General features: G+C 37.4%; 1 protein-coding gene across 2 annotated transcripts in view; it reads right to left on the reverse strand.

Annotated features, from left to right (window-relative positions):
- Window positions 1–4900: 4900 nt before the first annotated feature.
- Window positions 4901–25065, reverse strand: part of HMMR (hyaluronan mediated motility receptor) — a 31014-nt gene continuing 10849 nt past the window's right edge. For both annotated transcript variants that reach the window (XM_074390506.1, XM_003934735.3), the window contains exons 6-18: window positions 23275–23361; window positions 23084–23184; window positions 21318–21392; window positions 21012–21190; window positions 20366–20514; window positions 18914–19128; window positions 15742–15858; window positions 11594–11740; window positions 11226–11378; window positions 11032–11131; window positions 10163–10339; window positions 6059–6221; window positions 4901–5214 (exon numbers count right to left, since the gene is read on the reverse strand). In XM_074390506.1, the coding sequence (XP_074246607.1) occupies window positions 5195–5214; window positions 6059–6221; window positions 10163–10339; window positions 11032–11131; window positions 11226–11378; window positions 11594–11740; window positions 15742–15858; window positions 18914–19128; window positions 20366–20514; window positions 21012–21190; window positions 21318–21392; window positions 23084–23184; window positions 23275–23361 (1683 nt within the window). In that variant the 3' untranslated portion in view covers window positions 4901–5194. The remainder of the gene's footprint in view (window positions 5215–6058; window positions 6222–10162; window positions 10340–11031; window positions 11132–11225; window positions 11379–11593; window positions 11741–15741; window positions 15859–18913; window positions 19129–20365; window positions 20515–21011; window positions 21191–21317; window positions 21393–23083; window positions 23185–23274; window positions 23362–25065) is intronic.

Genomic DNA, 25065 nt, shown 5'->3' on the forward strand with positions numbered 1-25065 from the left:
ATATCGCATGTCTCATTAGCATCTTAAATCTGCACCCAGGGCTGGGTTTTTTACTATTATAATGAGCAAAGGGTCAGTTTGAGGACAGGTGAAATCAAAATGTGCATGCTGTCTACAGGGAAATTTCCTACTGGAGATAGCTTTGCTTGAATTAGCTTGACTAAATGTGAATGTTGGGGCTTATTTTGCTGAAGTATAGTAAGCCACAGTTGCTGCATACCAAAGGCATGTGTACTTCCTTGACTACCTATCCTGCCTCATAATGAGTATAATGAGGACAGTTGGTTGTTTCTAATGTCACTGGATAAAGTGGTACAAGAAAAGGTGAGTTTAGGGATTTCCATTCCCAGCTTAAGTGCTCCATAAATAATCTGAAAGCTTCTATGTGCACCCTGAAGAAGACCCATTGCCTGTGGCAGCAGAGCTGAGACTACTGAAAATCAAACACAGAATCTCATTCTGTGACTGACTGAATTACAACAGAAATTAAAATTCCAGCCTTGCAGAGTGACTATTGTTAAAATGAGGGCACTTATTGGGGGAAAAAAATGGGATTCTGTAAATTTGGATTGGGACATGTGGGAAGACCTTGATGAAGCTGAAGACATTAAGCTCCTAAATTCTGATGAGTCTTCTTTACTAGTGGAGAGGTTTCCCAAACCCAGTGGAAGCAGCTTCTCCATTTCCAGTGATAGTACCCCCCCAAGCCTGTCTGAAATGATTAACACTGCATTGCCTGAGGAAACTGTAATGGCCTCCCTTGAGGCAGTTGCTATGCAAGACAATGTTGATTCTCCTCCAGACACACCCTACCATCCTTCTTTGCTTCTAGACCTGAAACTAGACAGGAATAAAGTGTTACCCATGAAGAGATGTGCTGTACTCCAAAGAGTGACTCAAAGTCTCTAATTTATATAGACAAAAATCTGGAACACATGTGGGAATGGATAATAAAGATGTGGGAAAATGTTGGAAGGAACAAAAAGTTGGATCAGGTCAAATTTATTGACATGGGCTCACTAAGCAAAGATTCTGCATTTAACCTTGCAGCTTGGGGAGTTAGAAAGGGTGCTCACCGTTTTATTGCTTGCTGAAACATGAAAAAGATGAATTAGAAGTGCTGGACATGCCTTGGTTTAATCTAGAGGATGGGATTAAAAGGTTTAGGAATATTGGAAAATTTGATTTTTTATTTAAGAACTACTCACCCACACTGGGAATGTCAAGAAAGCATACCTTTCACCAATACTATGAGAAATAAATTTGTGAGGAGAACTCCAGCATCTTTTTCAGAGCTCTGTGATTGCTCTTATCTGCAGGCCAGAGCTCACAGTGGGAATTGGTCACTGAACTGGAAAATCTAAAAGTAATGGATGTAACGGATTCCAGGGTGGCGAGGCTCAGGTAATGGGACTCAAGGTGAAGTGGTTACCACAAGGACAGAGCCAAAGGAACAATCAGAATCATCTGAATTGTGCAGACCTATGCTTTGGTTAGTTGATCATGGTCTTCCTGGAAGTGAAATAGTAAGCCTACTAAAGTCTTATTTGACCTGTATAAGCTGAAAACTTCTAAGTTAAGTGACACAAGTTGAATGAGTCATGAAAACAAAGAATTGTGGTCCCTTAATTCCCGGACTTGAGCCACTTTATAGAGCCAAAATGCTTTAACTGAAGAGGAGGACCTCAAGGGGACCCTGGTCCACAACCAAACGTTCATACTGTTAGTCTTTCTCCTAGTCTTTCTCAAAGGGATGTACAGCCTTTTACCAATGTAGCTGTGCATTAGAAAAAGGAAATAATCAGATCTTTTGTGAACTAGTGGACACTGGCTCTGAAGTGACACTAATTTCAGGAGATCCAAAGTGTTACTGTCAGGGCAGCAGCTTATGGAGGTCAGGTGATTGACAGAGTTTTAGCTTAGTTCCGACTCACAATGGGCCCAGTGAATTCCTGTGGTTGTCCCCCAGTTCTAGAATGTATAATTAGAATATAGTCAGCAGCTGACAGAATCCACACATTGGTTTCCTGACCTATGGAGTGGTGGCTATTATGGTGGAAAAGGCCAAATAGAAGCCACTAGAACTATCTGTACTTAGGAAAATAGTAAACCAAAAGCAATGCTCGTTTCCCATAGGGACTGAAGAGAGAAGCGCCACCATAAATACTTGAAGGAAAGTGGGGTGTCCTACCATAGCTCCATTCAACTCGCCTAGTTAGTAGCCTGAGCAGAAGACAGATGGATCTTGGAGAAAAACAGTGGATTATCACAAACTTAACTAGGTGGTGACTCCAGTTGCAGCTGCTGTACCAGATTTATTGCTTGAGCAAATTTTATTTTATTTATTTTATTTTTTTTTTTGAGACGGAGTTTCACTCTTGTTACCCAGGCTGGAGTGCAATGGCGCGATCTCGGCTCACCGCAACCTCCGCCTCCTGGGCTCAGGCAATTCTCCTGCCTCAGACTCCTGAGTAGCTGGGATTACAGGCACGCGCCACCATGTCCAGCTAATTTTTTGTATTTTTAGTAGAGACGGGGTTTCACCATGTTGACCAGGATGGTCTCGATCTCTCGACCTCGTGATCCACCCGCCTCGGCCTCCCAAAGTGCTGGGATTACAGGCTTGAGCCACTGCGCCCGGCAATGCTTGAGCAAATTAACGCGGCCCCCGTTTCCTGGTATGCAGCTATTGATCTGGCAAAGGCCAATCAAAAGCAGTTTTAGCTGGCAAGCCTAGAAATGTACTTTCACTGTCCTACCTTAGGGTATATCAACTCACCAGCCCTGTCCTTTTTGTTCACGGGAATCTCAATTGCCTTTTCTTTCCACATCACCTTAGCCCATTACACTGGTGACATTTTAGGCTCACTCACTGGACCTAATGAGTGAGAAGCAGCAACTACTCCAGACCTACTGGTAAGACACTTGCATGTCAGAGGTGGGAAGCAAATCCAACAAAAATTCAAAGGCTTTTTTTATGTCTCAGTAAAATTTCTAGAGGTCCAGTGATAAGAGGCATGTTGAAATACCCCTCTTAAGGTAAGTTTTTGAATCTGCTGCTTCTTATAACCAGAAGCAGCACGGCACATGGCAGCCCTCTGGATTTTGGAGGCAAGATTTCATTTGCGTTTGTTAACTCTGGCCCATTTAATGAGTGACTTGAAAAGCTGCTGGTTTTGAGTAGGACTCAGAATAGGAAAAGGTTCTGCAATAGGTCCAGGCTATTGGGTAAGCTGCTTTGTTGCTTGGGACATAGGGACTTGCAGATCCAATCGTATTTGAAGTGTCAGCGGCAGATACAGATGCTGTTGGAACCTTTGGCAGGCCCATATAGATAGATCTCTGTGCAGACTCTTAGTATTTTGAAGAAAGGCCTGTTATCTGATGCAGATAACTACTCTTTTGAGAAGGAGCTCTTGGCCTCCTATTGGGCCTCAGTAGGGACTGAATGCTTACATTGGTCAACTAAGTTACCATGCCACTTGAGCTGGGTGTTATCTGACCCACAAACCATAATACTAGGTATGCACAGCAGGAGTACGTCATCAAAGAAAGTGTTATGTATGTGACTGGGCCCAGGCAGGACCTGAAGGCAAAAGTTAGTTATATGAGGAAGTGACCCAAATGCCCAAGGTCCCTGTTCCTGCCACCTTGCCTTTTTTCTCCTAGGCTCATGAGGAGTTCCTTATGATGAGTTGACAGGAAGAAACAACATGGGCCTAGTTTATAGACGGTTCTGTGTGATATGCAGGCATCATCTGAAAGTGGATAGCTACAGGCTAGATGTCCCAGCCCTTCTCTGGGACATCCCTGAAGGACAATGGTGAAGAGAAATCCTCCCAGTGGGCAGAACTGTGGGCAGTGCACCTGGTGGTTCATCTTGTTATTCCATCTTGGTTAAAAGCACAAGTCCTGAAGCATTTTATTATTTATTTATTTACATATTTTTTAGAGATGAGGTATCACTATCTTGCTCAGGCTGGTCTTGAATTCCTCCCTCCTCAGCCTCCCAAAGTGTTGGGATTACAGGTGTGAGCACTGTGCCTAGCCTGTTGAACCATTTTATTTTATTGGATCACTTTTCTAATTTCTACATTTCTTCTGAACTTAATTTTTAAAATTGCATTTTAAATTTCAACCATGTATTAAGATCTAATAAAATAATTATGAAAAGCAATTCTGACTGATAGTTTATGTTGGTTCATCAATGAGGACATATTATAAAAAAGGTAGCTTATAAATATCATACCAATGTGCAAAACAGACATTTTAGAGAAAGATTTGCCACTTTCTAAATGGTATCTTTTGTGATTCTGGGGACAAGGTAGTATAGGTAAGGCAGACACAATAAATACATTTTATATAGAAGCATTAATGTAACTTCATAAAATACAAGTTGAAAAATTAATTGGTTAAATGACTTACTGTATAACTTTATTTCATATTACATAAACATTAAGTGCTCAGTAGACATGCAGATGACAAGCAGTATATGACAAACTATACAGTAATAGTTACATGCAGAGTTTCTTGGATTTTTAGTGTATCTAAGAATTAACTGAAGACTTTGTTAAAAATGCAGGCTTAAAGGCCAAATTTAATACAAATAGGATGGAGCCTAAGAACCTGTAAATTATTAAACAACTAATTAAAGACAGAGAGGTTCCTATGAAGCTAGGCTTGTCCTTATTTCTTATTTGAACTGCACAAGTGGAAGGATAATAGGTAGGACATAGTGAGCATTATTGGAATCAAAGTAGAGGCCAGCATATGGCCAGGTGTTTTAGCCTAGCTAAAGAAGCTCAGACTAGAAAAGACCTCCAGGATCAAGCTGAAAAATCTGGGGATTAGACTCTTGAAATTAAGGTTTCAGAACAGGGGGATAATAATATGATACTGACTTTTAAAGGAATATTGAGTTGATCAGATGCACTGCAAGCTGGAAAGCCAGTGAGAGGGTTCAAAATGAGATGACAAAGGTGAGCATCAGGAAGGTGGTATTTATAAGAAAAAATAAAATGTCAAAAGACACTTTGGTAAAAAATGTTCCTTTCACATACTTAAGGATAGGCAGTTAAAATTAAATACAACATTATAAAATACCCATGTCAAATATAGTAACGATATGAATGAAATAATCTTCAACAGGTTTTTCAGATGTTTACTTCCATGATTCCTGACACTCCACAGGAGCTTAGTAACAGTTCGTATTGCCTAGAAGAATTATTGAAAAGAAGTATTAGTAATCTAGATTAAGATGAATTTATCAATCATTGTAAAGTAAAAACAGGTCTTGTATCTTCTCTAAAGTAGATGAAGCAATATATTCTGTAAGATAATTTTATTCGGCCAGGTGTAGTGGCTTATGCCTATAATCCCAGCACTTTGGGAGGCCAAGGTGGACAGAACATGACGTCAGGAGTTTGAGACCAGCCTGGCCAGCATAGTGAAACCCTGCCTCTACTAAAATACAAAAAATTAGCTGGGCATGGTGGTGTGGGCCTATAATCCCAGCTACTTGGGAGGCAGAGGTTGTAGTGAGCTGAGATCACAGCACTGCACTCCAGCCTGGGTGACTAAGTGAGACTCATCTCAAAAAAAAAAAAAAAAAAAAAAAAGATAATTTTATTTACATTTATCACTTCAACCAATTTTAATTTATTGTGAATGAAAAACATTCACAGTCAAGAAATAAGAAATTTACTTCTCCAAAACTGCAAATTAGGAAATGAGTAAGGACCTAAAAGACATTTAGGTTAAAATGCTAAGGGCATTACACAGGGAGTAATTTGGGGTGTGTAGAGGAGGACAAAATAGTCAAAGCTTCAAGGAAGATATAATTTGACCTAGCCTTGAAGAACAGGCAGAATCCTGATATATAAAAAAGAAAGCATAGGAGGAAAAAAAAAAGTCATTGTACACAACAATCTCAGTAAGAACTGCTTTTATATCAGAAGGTGTCAACAAATTTTCAGTTTGTAAAATGGATGACTTGCTAAATGCTGTGAAAGCAAATCCAAAGGAAGAGGACACTTCTATACATTTATTCATGTCTTACCTTCTTTTAATGGGGTTTTCAGGGCAAAATTTTCTTTACTTTCATAATGAAAAGCCTTTGAAGGATCAAAGCGTTTGATACCTAGGACTTTATTCAATTCATCTTGAAGTTTTTTCTCACTTTGTTTCTTTTTAGCAAGCAGACAGCGAAGTTTTGATACTTCCTAGGTAAGAAAAATAATAGGTAATAAACAATTATTAAAGATTATGTCAGTGAAATGTGTTACCAATGTTGTGAGCAAATTTCAAAGTTGTTTCTGTATTATCACACCCGACAGCAAAAATCACTACTAGACACAGCCTTTAAGACTGAATTACAAAATGAGTTGAAACACCTGTGACCAAGGAGATACAGTCTTTTAAATCTCCTTGCCCCTCTACAGCTACAAAGCTATTTTTCTGATAAAAGTTCAACTCAAAATAAATTGCTGAGATGGACTTTTGGCATGACAGCATGAAAGTTCTGCTGACCTGCTCCCTAGTGAAACTAAAAGTTACAAAATGTTGACCAGTTAAAGCGTCTGAAAATCAGCCTAAGGAAAAAACAGCAAATGAAGAAACATCTATTCAGGAAAACCTGCAAAAATTTGGTGAAAAGGATGAGAGTCTGCAGTATTTAAGCCAAAACTCCTTCCTGTCTTCCCACACCCAGCTTAGCAAGGCAGAGTCCTTGCCAGATGGCTACAGCCAAGAACACACGGCCTTCTTTTCCCCCAACTCCCAGTCAGAGGCTTTCCTCCCAGGAGGAGCAGGACATCGGATTTTCTCATTTTTGTCCCCAGCCACCTGTTGTTGTGGTTACATCTTAGACAAATGCAGTTGTAAGGTCGGGGATCCCTTCCTTTGCTCAGCCCCATTCGTGAAACAGGCTCACTCTGGGCACAGTGTGTTTAAAATGCAGGGCCCCTGATCACCTTTGGCTGATGAGGGGATGGTTCTACACCAGGAGAGGTGAGTTGAGAGGGCCTGAGGCTATTTCTCATCTCTTTCCCACAAGTCCAGTGAAAACTCAGCTCCTAGGGCAGAGATGGCACTCAGAGAGAAAAGTGCCATTGTCCCAATTTCAGCTTTAGTCCTGGCTCAGAGATATTGCTGGAGGGGAAAGAGGCGGAAAAGAGAAGTAGGCCATAAAACAGGTCTACTCCTCATTTCTTCTCAAAGGAACTGACTTCACTTGCAACAGAGCTTGGAGAAGCTGAAACCTAAGGGTGCTCTAAAGCAGGGGTCCCCAACCTCTGGGCTGCAGATGGATACCAGTCTATGGCCTGTTAGGAACCCCGCTGCACAGTAGGAGGCGAGTGGTGAGCCAGGAAGCATAAGCATTACCCACTGAGCTCCCCCTCCTGTTGGATCAGCTGTGGCATTAGATTATCATAGGACTGTGAACTCTATTGTAAACTGCACACATGAGGAATCTAGGTTGCATGCTCCGTATGAGAATCTAATGATTTGAAGTGGAACAGTTTGATCCTGAAACCATCCCTACCAACCCCTGATCTGTGGAAAAACTGTCTTCCATAAAACTGGTCGCTGGTGCCAAAATGGTTGGGGACCACTGAAGAACAGTGGAGGTTACAGAGAGAGAGAATTAGGAGGAAATTTAATATATAGGCTAAACAGTACACTGGTTAGTTTGCAGATGAAAACTAGGGAATAAGACAGCTGGGAGGAGCATTTCTGTAGTCAGAATAAATACCCAGCACTGCTCTCAGATGCAGTTCTTACAAAGGAGTCAGAAGTTGGAATTTATAGAGTAATTTATGCCCCAGGGCACTGTTGAAAATAAAGCAAGGAGTCAGCATCTACTGGAGTTTACAGCCACTATGTTCAGGGAAAGAGAGTAAGGCAGCCCTACCAAAGCAAGTGTCATCCCAGGATAATTGTGGGCATACCTAAAACTGTACCTCCCCCTCAACAGCAACATCAGAGGCGCAACACTGTTGGGGGCTGGAGAGGTAGTGGGATAAGCTTCACTAAAATAATTGAGCCACTTATTAAGCAAACAAGCAAATAAGCCTCAAAAGGAGGGGGAGCTGTGCCCAGAAATGCTATAATATATGATCTAAAAATTTACTTTCCAATAAAACATTACATGGCATGTCAATAAAAAGAAAAGCATAATCTATATATTTGGACAAAAGGAGAAAAAATGCCTTTGAGAGTAATTGGATGTCATGTTTTTCAACCATTAAACAAGGACTGAAAAACTACCTATTGAGCACTATTCTTACTACTACCTGGGTGATGGGACCAGTCATACCCCAAACCTCAGTATCATGCAAGACATCCATATAACAAATAAGAAATCCACATAACCCCACATCTAAAAAATGAAATAATAAAAAAGAAAAAGTTATTGGCCAGGTGTAGTGGCTCAAGCCTGACCTCAGGTGATCTGCCCACCTCAGCCTCCCAAAGTGCTGGGATTATAGGTGTGAGCCACAGTGCCTGGCCCTAAATGAATTTTTAATTGGGTGCTAACTCCATTAACTGGAGCAAGAATAGTCTCTTCAAAAAACAGTGTGGGGACTACATGTCCACATGTTAAAGAATGAAGCTGGATTCTAACCTCACACCACATACAAAATCAACTCAAGATCAATCAACAATCTAAATGTAAGAGCCAAAAAAAAAAAACTTCTTAGAAGAAAACACAGTTAAATCTTCCTGACCTTGAATTTGGCAGAGGAAATAGACACCAAGAAACAAACAAAGGGAAAAAATAGACACACTGGACTTCATATAAGTTTCGTGGGTCAAAGGAATCATCAAGAAAGTGAAAAGACAATGCATAGAATGGGAGAAGGTATTTGCAAATACATAAGAGACTTGTGTCCAGAATCAATGAAGAATTCTTACAACAAAGAGACAAATAATCCAATTTAAAAATAAGCAGAGTCTGAATAGACGTTTCTTTCATGAAGATACACAAACGGCCAGTAAGCACATGAAAAGATGACCGACATCATTACCAATTAAGAAAATGCAAGTCAAGCCGAAATGAGATACCACTTGATATCCACTACAATGACTAGGATAAAGAAGTCAGACAAATGTTTGTAAGGATGTGGAAAAATTGGAACCCTCATACACTACTGGTAGAATACAGAATGGTTTGAGACACTTTTGAATACAGTCTGATCTTTCCAGGGCCATACCACCCTGAAAACACCCAATCTCAACTGAATACAGTCTGATACTTCTTAAAATGATTAAACATAGAGGTATCAAATGATCTGGTGGCTTTCCTCCTATTATTTCTCAGGGAAATAAAAACAAACGTCCACATAAAAACTTGCATATAAATGTTTATGGTAGCATTATTTATAATAGCCAAAATGTATAAACAAGTGCTTATCAACTGACAAATGAATGCAATGTGGTATACCACATAATAAATTATTAATCGATTAAAAACGTACTCTCCATGCTACAACATAAATGAACCTTGAAATTATGCTAATTGACTGAAAGAAGCCAGTAACAAAAGGCCACATATTATTTGAATCCATGAATATGTCACGTCTACAACAGTAAAATCAATAGAGACAGAAAGTAGATTAGTGGTTGCTTAGCGCTGAAAGGTCGGGTAGGATGAGGAGATAGGAGGGTGTTAGGAAAAGGATAACAGGGTTTCATTTTGAGGTGATGAAAATGTCCTAAAATTGACTACGGTGATGGTTGCACAAATCTGTGAGTATACTAACAATCACTGAATTGTCCATTTTCCATGGGTGAATTGTTTAAGATGTCAATTATATCTCAATATATATTAAAAAAATTTAAACGTCCAACTATTTTTGAACACTGCTTGTCTTTATGGTTTTACATCAAGGAGTTTGCAGTTTTGCAAACAGAAATAGATATGTAAAGCTGAATGAATTCTTCCAATTACTCTAGTAATTTACAATATATTAAGAAGGTAGCTGGAAAATATTAGAACATGGAATGCCCATCTGGTCAACACTCCAAAATAAGCCCACTAAAATCACATACCAGTTTTCCTCTATAAACTGCTATTTTTTTCTGATTTTCACTTAAGTATTACCGTTGGAATAACCCCCACTCCAGTATCTTTAATTAAATGAAATGTCGTTTTACAAACCGATTTGAGTTGGCTATTTTCATCTTTCAACTTTACGACATGCTTGATTTTTTGTTTTAAATTCTGATGACCCAATAATTTAGCATATGAATCTCTTATTTCATTTAGCTGTTCCTGAGCTGCACCATGTTCATTCAACAATGCCTGTTTTTCTGCTTCGAAAGCATCTAGTTGTAGCTGAAAAAGATTTTTTAAATAAAGTTAAGACTTAAAACAGCTTGATCTTACTAGTTTCATATAAACCATAAACACTAAAGAAATAAAAAAGGGGTATGTTTACATATTCTCTGAACTCTCCAGAGATGCTCTATGAAAATCTTTTAAACTTTTGTGTTTTTCATTTGAAAGATCATTAAATCAGAGGAAAAGAAACAAGGAAAAAAAGCCAGCTGGCCAGCCTTATCTGTATCAGTTGGATCCCATTATAACCAATACTGTACTTCAATCCAAGTTCCAAGATCAGCATTTATTCTTTTTTCTCTTAAAAGATCAGTGTATTGAAAAACAATGAGTATTTGTGATGAGATAAATCATATCACAAATTAAAATAGGTTAATTATCAAAAGCCCATACCAGGCAAGCTCTCTGTGCCAAACTTTAAGTTCCTCATTACAAAGTTTTTTTGTTAAAACCATAAAAGGTCCACTGAAAACTCTGTCAATTAAATTTGTCAATTATATTTCAATAATGTGGGAAAAAATCATGCATAGTAATTTAATAAAATGTATAAACCTTTAATAGTAAGCTAAACTGGCACCGTAAATGCAGAGCAAAATGATCTTGCAGAAACCCTGAGTCACAGACTGTAACAGGGAAAAAAGTGAATTCCTAAAATAAACACAACTAAGTTTAACTCCTAACTGACAAACCTGGAAAGGTTTTGTTTTATTATACAGCTCTTCGTAAAGGAGACGCCACTTGTTAATTTCTTCAGTTAATTCTGCCATTGTATTTTCTTTTCCAGCTTTTCTGCATAGAAGAATTAAATTGAGAAAAACATAGTTATTTAAAAAATAACATCGTAACTCAGTCACAAGGCACTCCGGTTCTAATAATAGACTACCTTGCTTCTTCATCTTCCAGTTGTTTTCTAAAATCTTCCTCTTGTTGCTTGAGTTGGTTCTGCAAATCAGTTATTTTTTGAAAAGAAGAAACTGTGATTTCTTGAAGTTCTCTTTCTTTTAGTGCTGACTTGGTCTGTAGATCTAGAAGCATCCTTTGGTTTGAGAGAGAAGAGTTCACTAAACATTTTATAGCCATTTTCATTAATTTTTCCTTTTTTTTTTAATTCAAGGAACTCTTCAAGAAGTATCATTTTTTAACTGAGTAAATTCTCAATTTGCAATATAAGACGGACAAAAGCAAGTTACTAGCCGGTTTTCAACTTTAAGTTGTCTTAATTGTTCTAAGGCCATGATTTGTTCTACTTACCTTGCATATTCTTGATTTGAGCTCTCGGTTGCCAATATCTGACCCTGAATATCGTCTGCGTTTTTTCCAGCCTTGGCCATTTTTTCCTGTAATGATGAGTTCTGCAGCTTAAGGTCTTCTATCTCACTGGCTGTTAACGCTTTATAGCTTATTAAAAAGAAAAAAATAAGAGTCAAAGTAGTTTTCTAACTATTGTGTATGATAATCATAACTTATCGGTTTATATTTTATATACTTTAAGGTAAAACTAAAAAGTTTTTACTGTGGTCATGCATTTAACACAGCTAAGATTCAGTGTTCTGAGGTAAGTACTAATGTGTTTACATGGTATCTGCTGAATATTCAAAGAAAAAAAAAATCAAGTGTCAACTATGTGCAGGAAGTATGCATACAGAGATGGAAAAGAAACCAACTATCAAACATGAAAATTATTCAAAATCAAAAAATAAGATGTGAAACCAGAGCTTAATGAGTAAGAAAGGCTGGAGCCAAAGATGGTGGCATCAGAGTCATCATCGCAAGGTACGGCGGGCTTACCTGGGGGAAGGAGGGGAACCGTTAAAGGTGTCTAAGTCGGCTGTGCACAGTGGCTCCTGTCTGTAATCCCAGCACTCTGGGAGGCCAAGGCAGGTGGATCACCTGAGGTTAGGAGTTCAAGGCCAGCCTGACCAACATGGTGAAATCCTGTCTCTACTAAAACACAAAAAATTAGTTGGGCGTGGTGACAGATGCCTCTAATCTCAGCTACTCAGGAGGCTGAGGCAGCAAAATCACTTGAACCAGGGAGTGGAGGTTGCAATGAGCCAAGATCGCGCCATTGCACTCCAGCCTGGGTAACAAGAGTGAAACTCCGTCTCAGAAAATAAATAAATAAATAAATAAATAAATAAATAAATAAATGAAATAAAAAGGTATCTAAGTAAGTTGTAAGTGTGCAGCTCACTCAAGCTATAAGGAAGATTGATTAGGGCAGGGGAAAAATGGAAAGATCAAGAGCTGCTTTGGATAGGTTAATATTTAATATCTACTTGAAGATGTCAAGTAGGTAACTTGATACAATAGGTAGCTATAAAGAAAGGTCTGGTTTGAGGAAATAAATTTTAATGCCATGATCATATGGATAGTGAGTGAAATCCCAGAACAGATAAAAAACCTCCTGAAGTACTATTCTTCAAACTAACAAGGCCAATTCCTTTATAGGATTGATATCAGCAATAAATACATATGTAACTTATATTTATACAATTTATATGTTCTGATACAACAAAAATTATAAATAAAACACACATATAAATTATTTACTTATATATCTTTCATAACATATTACATGTGGAAACAGATCACTGGGGAAACAAGTTGCAATTTAATGAATTAAATTAAACTAGGCAATTGGTTATCCATATGGAAAACCAAAAATGAATTTGATCCCTATATCACTTGCAGAAATCTGTTCTAGGTAGAAAAATGGAAGGTGAAACTTCAAAACTTCTAGAAGAAAACTAGTTGAATACCTTTATACTCATGGGATAGAAAGAAGTTCTTAAATGAGAAGCAAAGTGCCCATATACAGATATATTATTTTAACCATATTGAAATCAAGAATTTCTACTCACTAGAAGAAACCAAAAAGAAAACAAAAACATAAGCCAAACTCTGGCAAAAGATACATGTAACCCATATGGCCGATTTAAAAAAAAAAACAAAAAAACAAAAAAAAAAAACCCCTTCACAAATCAATGAGGTAAATATGATAACGCTACAGATAAATTTTAAAAAGTCATAAACAAGCCTTTTATGGAAAAGGAAAAATGAGTTATCCATAATAAGAAGCCATTTTACACTAAATTCACTGGAAAAATTTAAGAAGTCTAACAAGCTTTGGCGAAGAAGATAATTGGAAACTTATACAACATTAGTGGGAGTGTAGATTCTTAGTCCCATGCGGGAAAGTGATTTGGTATTAAGTTTTAGAGTTGAGCATTCATATACCTTTGGCTTTAGAGAAAATTCTTGACTACATGTATACTAATAGTCACCAAATAACTACTAACAACTAAACAAATGGGAAACAACCCAAATTCCAAAGAATGAATAAATAAATTGTGGTACATTCATATAATAAAATACTCATAGCACTGACTATGAACAAACCATAGTCTCAGACAACACGATTCAATCCTGAAAATACACACAATGCAGAATGAAAAAACAAGTCCCAGGAAACGGCATATACAGATGACATTTTTTTTGAAGGAAAATTACACAATGCATTATTTGCATGGAAATACATGTCATACAATTATAACACACAGGAGAAGAAAGCAAGGAAATAATTAATGTAGGCTTTGGGACAGTGTTATCTGTTCAGTGAAAGCATGAAAATGGGATGGTAGAGGAATTTATATATGGATACTAAGTTGTTAAAAATCTTTTGGCTTACTGGTTGCCTTTTATAGGTTCATGCATATCAGTTTTATCTTCAAGCCTTATAATTTATGGACACATTATGCATTCTTTTGTATTTATTAAATAAACAAAGGAACCTCTCCCCCAAAATGATCTAAAGTACATGTGATAAATAAAAATGTTAACATTAATATACTTGTGGTGTGAGATGCATAGGTATTCATTATGCTGGCCTTTGTAATTTGTAGTTCCACCCAAAATAAATTTTTTATTTAAGGAGAAAATAAGTCGAAGGCATGGAAGGTGAGAAACTGGCTATAGAGAGAATCTTACCTGTCAAGAGAAAGAAAAGGACTGTGAAAAAGAGTAGAATTTTGGGTTAAGAAAGGAATGACTGGTAGTGATAGACAGCTGAAAAAAGGAGATTAAGGTCAAGAGTTTTTAAAACAATTTATGTATTTTATTTATTTATTTTTTTTTGCGACAGTCTTGCTCTGTCACCCAGGCTGGAGCGCAGTGGTGTGATCTTAGCTCAGTGTAGCCTGGAACTACTGGGCTCAGGTGATCCTCCTGCCTCAGACTTCCAAGTAGCTGGGACGATAGGCATTTGCCACCATGCCTGGCTAATTCTTAAATTTTTTTTTTTTTTTAAATAGAAACAAGGTCTCACTGTATTGCCCAGGCTTGTCTCAAACTCCTGGCCTCAAGCAATCCTCCTGCATTGGCCTCCCAAAGCACTGGGATTACCGGTGTGAGCCACAGAGCCCAGCTAATTTTAAAAATAGATGTACTTTAACACATTTTGATATTGAGATTGGAAAAACTCCAGTAAAAAAGGTTTCAAATTATGAGAGAAAAAAGGTAACTGACAGAATGAGGTCACTGAAGGTTAAAAGACCAGGACATTTCATCTGTCATAGGTAGAGCATAAATGTGGGTCTCTATGGATTTAATGAGGAGATAAAACTACTGAATTCTTTATGAAAATGATAACACCAAGAGAGTAAGGCAGAAGCACCAAATGCTTCTAAGTGCATGACTTGATCCTCCCAACTCAGCTTATGGAGTGGCTAGGACTACAGGCATGTGCCACCACACCTGGCTCAGTGCATAAAAGTTGAAGTGGATAGTAAGAAAGGGGTATTTCTATAAAGTGGAATTATAAATATAGTAAGTTTACTAAATGATGCTAAATGCCCACTTATGGTTGGTGATTATGGAATTTAAACTAATACTAATCATACTCTGTGTGACTGGTTTGTTCACAGATTTATGTGGGTAAACACCCGTTTCTGCTCACATCACATATTTTATTTTATTTTTTTTGTTTTAAGGAGAGGAGAGTTTCACAGGCAAGACGTGAAGGGAGAAGATAAAAGGAAGAAGCTCCCCTCTACAAATAAAGAGGGAGTGGGGGCTCCAAAGCCAAAAGAGGAGGTCCCCACCTGCCAGGATACCAGCCAGGAATATATTGCAGAGCTTGGAGGAGGCGGTGTCTGATTTGCACAGGGCTCAGGAGATTGGTTTGACCAGGCATGTATTCACATAGCCTTCAAAAAAAATTGGCCCTCCTACCGTACCCTGTTAACATGCAAATGCAAAGCACCATCAACCCTAGCCTGTTAATATGCAAATGCAGGGCACCAAGGATGTTTGACACACAGAGAGATATGTGGGGCCTGCCATGTTGTCAGGCACATGCTCACATTATATTTAAGAGTGCAGGCACCCAAGAAAAATACCTTTCAAATTCAGCAGTAACATCTTCAAGGCTTTGCACTGTACTGTTGTACTTCTCCTGCAAAAGCAGAGTGGCCTGGTTGTGAGCAGCACTACTTTTCTCCAGTTCAGTCTCCTTCCTAGGAGAAAAAAAAAAGAAAAAAAAGAAATTTACCTTTGAAACTGTGAATCATATAGCTCCTATCTTCAACATTGGATTACCTGCTAAATAGCTCAAATCCTAATTTATGACTTACCTTGAAAAGCATGTTTTTTAATGCGCTTTTCTACTAGTTTCAACTTATCCTTCCTGCTAATTTTACTTTAAAAATTTGGGGGAAAGAAGGTAGAGGACATAAAAGACTATAAAACAAAATCTTAAGATTTTAGTCACTACTAAAGACTGCAAAAGATTACCAGTTAAGGCCTGGTGCGGTGGTTCAAGCCTGTAATCCCAGCACTCTGGGGGGCCGAGGCGGGTGGATCATGAGGTCAAGAGATCGAGACCATCCTGGTCAACATGGTGAAACCCTGTCTCTACTAAAAATACAAAAAATTAGCTGGGCATGGTGGCACGTGCCTGTAATCCCAGCTACTAAGGAGGCTGAGGCAGGAGAATTGCCTGAACCCTGGAGGCGGAGGTTGCGGTGAGCCAAGATCGTGCCATTGTACTCCAGCCTGGGTAACAAGAGTGAAACTCCGTCTCAAAAAAAAAAAAAAAAAGATTACCAGTTAAAAAACATCTGGATTGAATGAAGTTTTATTCTCTGCATTTAGATACTTGAGAAATACTATAAACGATTAAAGATATTTCATTTTAAATTACAGAAGGAATTACAAGATTGTGGATTTCTTTTTTTTTTTTTTTTTTTTTGAGACAGAGTTTCGCTCTTGTTACCCAGGCTGGAGTGCAATGGCGCGATCTCGGCTCGCCACAACCTCCGCCTCCTGGGTTCAGGCAATTCTCCTGCCTCAGCCTCCTGAGTAATTGGGATTATAGGCACGCACCACCATGCCCAGCTAATTTTTTGTATTTTTAGTAGAGACGGGGTTTCACCATGTTGACCAGGTTGGTTTCGATCACTCGACCTCGTGATCCACCCGCCTCGGCCTCCTAAAGTGCTGGGATTACAGGCTTGAGCCACCGCGCCCGGCCGATTTATTCTGATTATATGAATAAGCCACATAATACACTATTACTCAAAGACTCAATAACTTCTTTAATGAATTACTTTGCATAGACAGAATGGATTTTAAGTCATCTTTATAAACATATACTATTAAATCCCGGAGATATTTTGGAAATAATATATTTCCAAAGTGGTGATAAAATTTTTAGATAAGTATATGAGCTTATGAGAGAGCTTTTAAAGAATATGCAGAACTAAAAATTCCAAATAAGCATTGTGTACTTGGGATCTTAGAGATCATCTCATAAAACTTATATCTAATGAAGTAGAAAATGAAAGCAACTAAGATTGTCTTGCTCAGAATCAACCAGCTAGCTAACAAAACTAGCAATAAAAATCCTATCTCTTGACCATTGGCCCACAGTTTGAGTTAGAATAAATAATTATCTCAGCTTTCTTTCATCTCTGAAAATGACATTATCTTAGTTTCTCAAGATTCCTGTTCCCTGAGACTGGCTGTAGCATAGAACACCCTTAATTACAATTCTGTATTGTTCCCCAAAAAGCAGAGGCATGAAAAACTTTGCTGTTCATTTTCATCACAAATCACACGAAAACAGAAAAGAATTTAGTAACTAAAGTATCCAACAAGAGACAGGATACACAGGTGTGAGATATATTACAATAACACAAACTCATCTAGCTCACAGTCCTTTGCCAAAGAGTGTTTTAATGATGAATTCCCAAGGATTTAAGTATTTCATTTGCAATCTGAACTCAAGATTCAAACCAGATGTTTTAACTTAAATAAATGTAGTAGGAGAATTTGTCACTGACCTGTGTTCCTGAACTATGAAACATGAATATGTAGGTTAAGGAATAGATTCTCTTAATAAATAAAAATTTAGCAAATACTGTGGACAAAACGAAATGAAGCAGAACAAAATGAAATACACATACTGGAGAAGGAAACATAATGTGGCAGAAGTTATAAGGAACTAGAGTCAGGGAAGAAAAGTGAGATTCATTCTTTCTACTTTAAACAAGCTTTTTTATTTTTGAGTGTTTCCCAGTCCAAATTATTTTTTTATCCTTTGCTTTTAATCAGTTACTGATTGAGATGGCATCTTGTTATGTTGCCCAGGATAGAGTGCCATGGCTATTAACAGGCACAACCATTGAGCACTATAGCCTCAAACTTCTGGGCTTTAAAGAGTCTCCTGTTTCAGCTTCACGAGTAGCTGGGACTTCAGGCATATGCCATTGTGCCAGCCCATTTTGCATTTTGATTATTATTTCTGAAGTTTTTGGGGTCCCTGAAAAATATGATTAAAAGTGTAACTTACACTATGTAAATGCATAGACAAAAAATGGGAATGCTATTTATTAACAGAAGGGATTCTTTATTTTTTCCCCCCCAAGGTCACTATTTGTTTGTTTGCTTTTTAGACAGAGTCTTGCTCTGTTGCTCAGGCTGAGGTGCAGTGACATGATCATGGCTCATTGCAGCTTTGATCTCCTGGGCTCAAGTGATTCTCCTCCCACAACTTTCTAAGTAGTTGGGACTGTAGGCACACACCACCATGCTCAGCTAGTTTTTATTTTTAATAGAGACAAGGTCTTGCTATATTGCACAGGCTGGCCTCAAACTCCTGAGCTCAAGGAATCTTCCCACCCTGGCATCCCAAAGTGTAGGAATTACAGGTATGAGCCACCAGGTTCAGCCCTGAGTTCATTATTGTTCTAATCCTGATGTCCAATACATTTCAGAAAATATCAGAGTAGTAAAGGAGTGCAAAACTTGTCATTTATTTATTAAAACTCTTTGGCCTTAAAAAAAGGGGGCAATACTTTTAACTTAAAAAAGCGGCTCTCTTACTTGTTTGCATGTACATTTTGTGTACACACTCTGTGTTTACTACTTAATTGTAAAATAACTACTACTTAATTGTAAAATAATTCCAACCTCACACACTCACATGATTGAGAATACTAAGAATATGTACTCGAAACAATTTTTGACATCTAAAGTGATATATAAACATGAGATCCTATTAATACAAACCCTGTCAGCTTTTCTTCTAGGAGTTTTAATTCTTCAGCTCTAGATTTTGTTTCCTCTTCCAATTGCTTGACCAGCCTTTCAGATTGTTCCTCCTTTTGCTGTAATTTATTAAGCTCATCCAGTGCTTGTTTTAGTTCTTCCTCAAAGAGATTCTTCTCTTTAACCATTTCCTCTTGAAAAGAACACAGCTTCTGATGAAGACTAGAAGATAATTCCTATATCCAAAAAGAAAACCACCAAAATAATTTGGAATGGCATTGTGAGGTTGTACTAGGAGACAAAAAGTACAGATAAAGAAGGATGAAACCTAAATTCAAGAGATACCAAGAAACTTAAAACAATAAAGAAACAGCATATTTGTTTTCATAGATTATTTCCTATGCCTTGTAAACATTGTGGCAAATATCATTTTAGGCTTTTTTCTAGGCAATGCATACGCACAAACTTCTTAAATGAAAATTATATTTTACATATATCTGTTTTACAACTGGCTTTGATATTAATATAATTTTCACATATTATATAAAAAGTGCTGTGATTTCCATATTAAATTTTTTAAGCTATACAATATACAAATATAACACCATTGTGAAAAAAACTGTAACATTACAAATGATGTTAATATTATCTTTGACAACTTTCCCCCTTAATTTTACTTTTTCCATTGCAGAAATAGCTACTAGTTTGGAATATATATGTCTTCTTGTCTTTCTCTATACATTTATATACATACATTTTGGGAGGGATATAAATGATATATATACTCTGTTGCTGAAATCTTTTCAGATTACTGTATACAGATCTACTTAATTCCTCGAGCTCTTGCAGGTTGTCCAACACTACAATATTTCACATTAGTGCATGTAAGTACCTGTTGGCTCAACTCTCACCAGTATTTTATATTATCAGATGTTTTAATTTGTGCCAATTTTATAAGTGAAAAAAATATATTTCTACTTCATTGGTTACCACAAAGGTGGAGCCTATTTTATGTTTACGGGCCATCAAAACTTCCCCTTCTCTATTTCTCTCCTAAGCCCATATTTTTTCAGTGGACTTTCTTTTTTTTCAGCGATATGTAAAATGTTCTTTACATAATCTGGATTTTAGAAATTGTTTTGTTTCTTCTGTAATTAGACGCTCTTTTACAAAGCAAGTGTAAATGTTTACATAGCCGAAATAACACAAGAATGAGCCAGAATTTTTTCAAAAAATTATTTCCCTATTTTGCTGTATCTGTTGTCATTTTCCCACATTATTCATAACCCTATGGTGAACATGTAGTGAAAATATGTAGCTAAATCCTCAGCATGTCCACAAGTATATCCTCAACATAAGACTCTAAAAATAGAATTGTTAGATCAAAGGATATACACAATTTAAAGGTATTCAGAGACATAGGGAAATGTATGACACAAAATAAACACTAAAATAAATATGGTAGTAAACTACTTTCTCTTGTTGCAGAAGTGAATTAACTTGTAATTCTTTTTGTTGAAGCTTTTCACGTTCCTGTTGCTCAAGAATAAACTTCTGTTTTAAGTTTTGCATCTCAGCATTTAGATTTTCATTGTGTTCTCTATTCCTGTTGACATGATCTTCTAGAAAGTGTAAAACATGAATACTGGAATTAGATACTAACATTAACATTTAGAAACCCAGAATCCCAGAATATTCCATTATACTGCTTTTAGTATGGTATTCTCAAAGAAAAAAAAAAAAACTGTCAACTTTGTATCATTACTCCATATAATATATATTATGTGCTACATAATAAAACCCACAAATCTTGTTCTGTGTATCTATTGTTTTTTAAATAGCCACCTAGTGGAAAAGTCATGAACTATACAACTGTATGTATTTCAATCAAGACAGGTAATACACTATATTGAAATAAATAGAAAACAAACATTAAAAGAGTGAAATATTCAAAAAGGCAGTACAGGTTTTTTGCCGTTGTATAGCTATATAGCTAATTATATTTAAAATGTTAATGTAGCTAATTATATTTAAAAGGTTGCTTTAGCATAGCAGTATTTTTCCTAAATGTTGTATGTAACACTTATCTGAAGAAAGTAACTATAAAACACTGTAATACCTTTTTCTTTTTCAAGCAGCTGACATTTGGCATTTAGGTCTTCTACTTGTTTAGATAACATAACAGTATTTTCCTCAAGAGACTGCTTAAGGCTTAAAATTTCATGATTCTTCTCTTTCAAATTTTCTTCTAACTGGGTAATATCTAGTTTGTATTTTTCCACTTGATCTGCAGCACAACTACATTAAAATAAATTATCTTAAAAAGCACATCTATTTAGGCACATGGAAAAATAACATAAAAATGATGAAAATTATTCATTATTCAAAAAAATAAGGTTCAATTTAAAGCTACTGCTTATATTACCTAATTTCTCGGATATATTCTAAGAGTTTTTCTGTTTCAGATTTTTCATCGATCTTTTCTTTCTCTATTGAAACACTAAAACAAAAAAGGTATATGTTAATACATTCTAGTTTATTTAATAATCATACATAATACTTATGTACCAGATACGGCTGTATCAGGCAGGCTGACTCCAGAGTCCCAACTCTTAACTATTATTTTACGTGATTTCTCAAATTCACAATTTATATCCAAATAGAAGACTAAAATTTTTAAAGTGAGAAAGTTTTCTGAATACTGACAAAAAAATTATGAAGAGAACAATCATTACAGCATCCCAAGTGTTAAAAATAATTTTTTTGTGTGGTCTTCCTGGTTTCCCCAGCCACCAAACATACTAAATAGCCTTTTGTGTGCCGTAAAGCTTTTGTCCCAGACTACCTGGTATTCAATTACTTATCTATTTCTCTCCTCCAAACCATCCAACGCAAGAAATGGACAAAAGACTAGACACCTTCAAAAGGTGATATGCACATAAAATGGCCAATAAGCACATAAAAAGATGTTCAACATTCATAGTCACACAATTACAGAGGAGATATCACTTCATACTTAGTAAAGAGGCTAAAATCAAACAGACTGACATTAAATGTTGGTGAGAATGTATAAGAACTGAAACTATCAAACATTGCCAGGGGGAGTATAAAAATGGCAAAACTTCCCAGCTCCCATCTTGTGAAGTAAAAAAAAAAAACGGCAAAACCACTTGGAGTTTTTAAAAACATTATACATATATTACCGTATTACTCAAGAATTCTACTCCCAGAAATTTCTAAAAACCTGTTCACAGCTGTCTTTTTTATAATGGCAGAAACTGGCAACAGCCCAAATAATCAAAAGGAGAAGAGTCAACAGATAGAGCTATACTCATAGAGTGAACTCCTACTCAGAAATAAAAAGGGAAAAATTACAGTACATAGAACAGTTTGGATGAATCTTGAAAAATTACTTCAAACAAAAGAAGCCACATATACATGCTCTTTCCCTTTCTCTCTGGCATGTCCTAAAAAAAGGCAAAACTGGCCAGGTATATGGCGGCCCTTGTCTGTAACCCCAGCACTCTGGAAGGCCAGGGTGGTATCACTTGAGTCCAGGAGTTTGAGATAGCCCGAGTAAGATAGCAATGCCCCAACTCTAAAAAAATAAATAACAATGATAACAATAAATAAAACAAAGGCAAAGCTAATTTCTGATGATGTAAGCAAGAAAGTAGTTGTGGGGATGGAGAATATGACACAGGCAGTAGCAGGGGAAAAAGTAGAGGTGCAAAGGAACTTTCTGAAGGGATGAAAACATTCTCTATCTTGTTTGGCAATGGTTATACAGGTGTATACAACTGCTGAAGTCACCAAACTGAATACTAACGATCCATGCATTTTATTATATGTAAATTAAAGCTCAAAATCAAAGGCTAGGATTGTGCATTAATCACAACTTCCTATACCAGTTTCAATCTAATGACCAATAAGATCATGAAACCATTCCTCATATACATATACATAATACAGAGAATGTATAAAGTCATGCATTCATACAACTTTCTAGCATAACATGTTTGTTAATGATTAGGGCTCAATTCTCATTTAAAAAGAGAAATAAGGCAACTGCAGGGAGGCACTAAGATAAGTACTAAGAGAAGGTTGAAGTCTCAGTAAACAATAACTTTCGAAGAGTCAAATCAAGAATTGCTTCCACTTAACAATTTCTTTTCACATTCAGTCACTTACAGTTTTCCCTCCAGTTGGGCTATTTTCCCCTGAGACTCTTTTAGACTCCTTTGGGTGACCTGCAGCTTCATCTCCACGCCTTCTTGCTTAACCATCAGATCCTACACAACAAAGGCATTTGTTTTAGGAAATGAGGAAATTGTTCTGATCCCCAGACCCAGGCACAGCAAACTTGGCAAAGCAGCACTCACCCTCATCTTTGTTTCTCTTTTGTTTCTAAGTTTCATCAGCTCCAAGCTTAGAATTCCGAAATTCTTCTGGTTACCATTTTCCAAAAACTAAGTAAAACAAACATGTTAAAAATTCAGAAATATTTTCTGCTAAGACATATTTAAAATAGACAAATGTTGATTTTTCTACCTATCACTGGGGTTATGTTTTTTATTGCAATATATTTTGGTAGAGAGAACAGTCTTTGACTGACACCATAATTACTGATTGATTTAATTTTTTTAATTTTTTTTAAGAGATCAAGTCTTGCTCTGCCATCCAGGCTGGAGTACAGTGGCATGATCATAGCTCACTGTAACATCAAACTCCTGGGCTCAATAAATCCTCCTGCCTCATCTTCCTGAGTAGGTGGGATCACAGGCATGTACCACCATGCCTAGCTAGTTTTTCAATTTGTTTGTAGAGAGGAGGTCTCAGTATGTTGCCCAGGCTGGTCTCAAATTCCTGGCCTCAAGCAATCCTCCAGCCCTCAGCCTTCCCAAGTGCTGGAAATACAGGCATGAACCATTGCACTGGCCTACTACTATTCTTATACCTCTTTTTCCTTAATGTGACTTGCTGCTTTATTTTTATTTTATTGTTATGAGATAGAGTCTCACTCTGTCACCCAGGCTAGAGTGCCATGTTGCTCAGTGCAACTTTCACCTCCTGGGTTCAAGTGATTCTCATGCCTCAGCCTGCTGAGTAGCTGGAATTATAGGCATGTGCCACCATATCTGGCTAATTTTTGTATTTTTAGTAGAGATGGTGTTTCGCCATGTTAGTCAGGCTAGTCTTAAACTCCTAACATCAAGCGATCCACCCACCTCAGCTTCCCAAAATGCTGGGATTACAGGTATGAGCCACTGTGCCTGGCCTGCTGGTTTATTTTTAAAAGGGTTCTAGGGTGGTCACTTACCTCTATATGCTGGAAAGTCCACTGTAAGACTCTAAAGCAAGTCCCTGAGAAAGGATTTCTTGAAATGTGTCTGCTTAACAAAATGAATCTGAATCACCTGGTATCCCTTTTTTTTTGAGACAGAGACTCGCTCTTTCCCCCAGGCTGGAGCACAATGGTGCTATCTCTGCTCAATGCAACTTCTGCCTCCTGGGTTCAAGTGATTCTCCTGTCTCAACCTCCCGAGTAGCTGGGATTAATGGTGCCCACTAATACGCCTGGCTACGTTTTGCATTTTTAGAGAAAGGGTTTCACCATGATGGTCAGGCTGGTTTCAAACTTTTTTATGAGATGAAGTCTCACTCTTGTTGCCCAGGCTGGTGTGTAATGGCACAATCTCAGCTCACCGCAACTTCTGCCTCCCGGGTTCAAGGGATTCTCCTGCCTCAGCCTCCTGAGTAGCTGGGATTACAGGTACCTGCCACCACGCCCGGCTAATTTTTGTACTTTTTTAGTAGAGATGGGGTTTTGCCATGTTGGCCAGGCTGGTCTCGAACTACTGACCTCAGGTGATCCGCCCGCCTTGGCCTCCCAAAGGGTTGGGATTACAGGCGTGAGCCACTGCCCCCGGCCCTGGTATACTTTGAAATATGCAGAATATAGGGTCTATGCCAGGCCTACTAAATCAGAATCTACCTGGGTGGGGCCTAGGAAGCTGCTTTCTTTCCCAGGCTTGGTTCTAATGCACACTTATTTCCTTTGTAAGCATAGAGCCCCACACATTACAGGCCCTGAATAAATGATCCTTATTAAACTGAACACTGATTTATATTCTTCTTCTGTAACAAGCAGAATGACTGTATTAGGTTCTTTA

The sequence above is a fragment of the Saimiri boliviensis genome, chromosome 20 (genome assembly GCF_048565385.1).
Source record: "Saimiri boliviensis isolate mSaiBol1 chromosome 20, mSaiBol1.pri, whole genome shotgun sequence".
NCBI classification, from domain to species: domain Eukaryota; kingdom Metazoa; phylum Chordata; class Mammalia; order Primates; family Cebidae; genus Saimiri; species Saimiri boliviensis.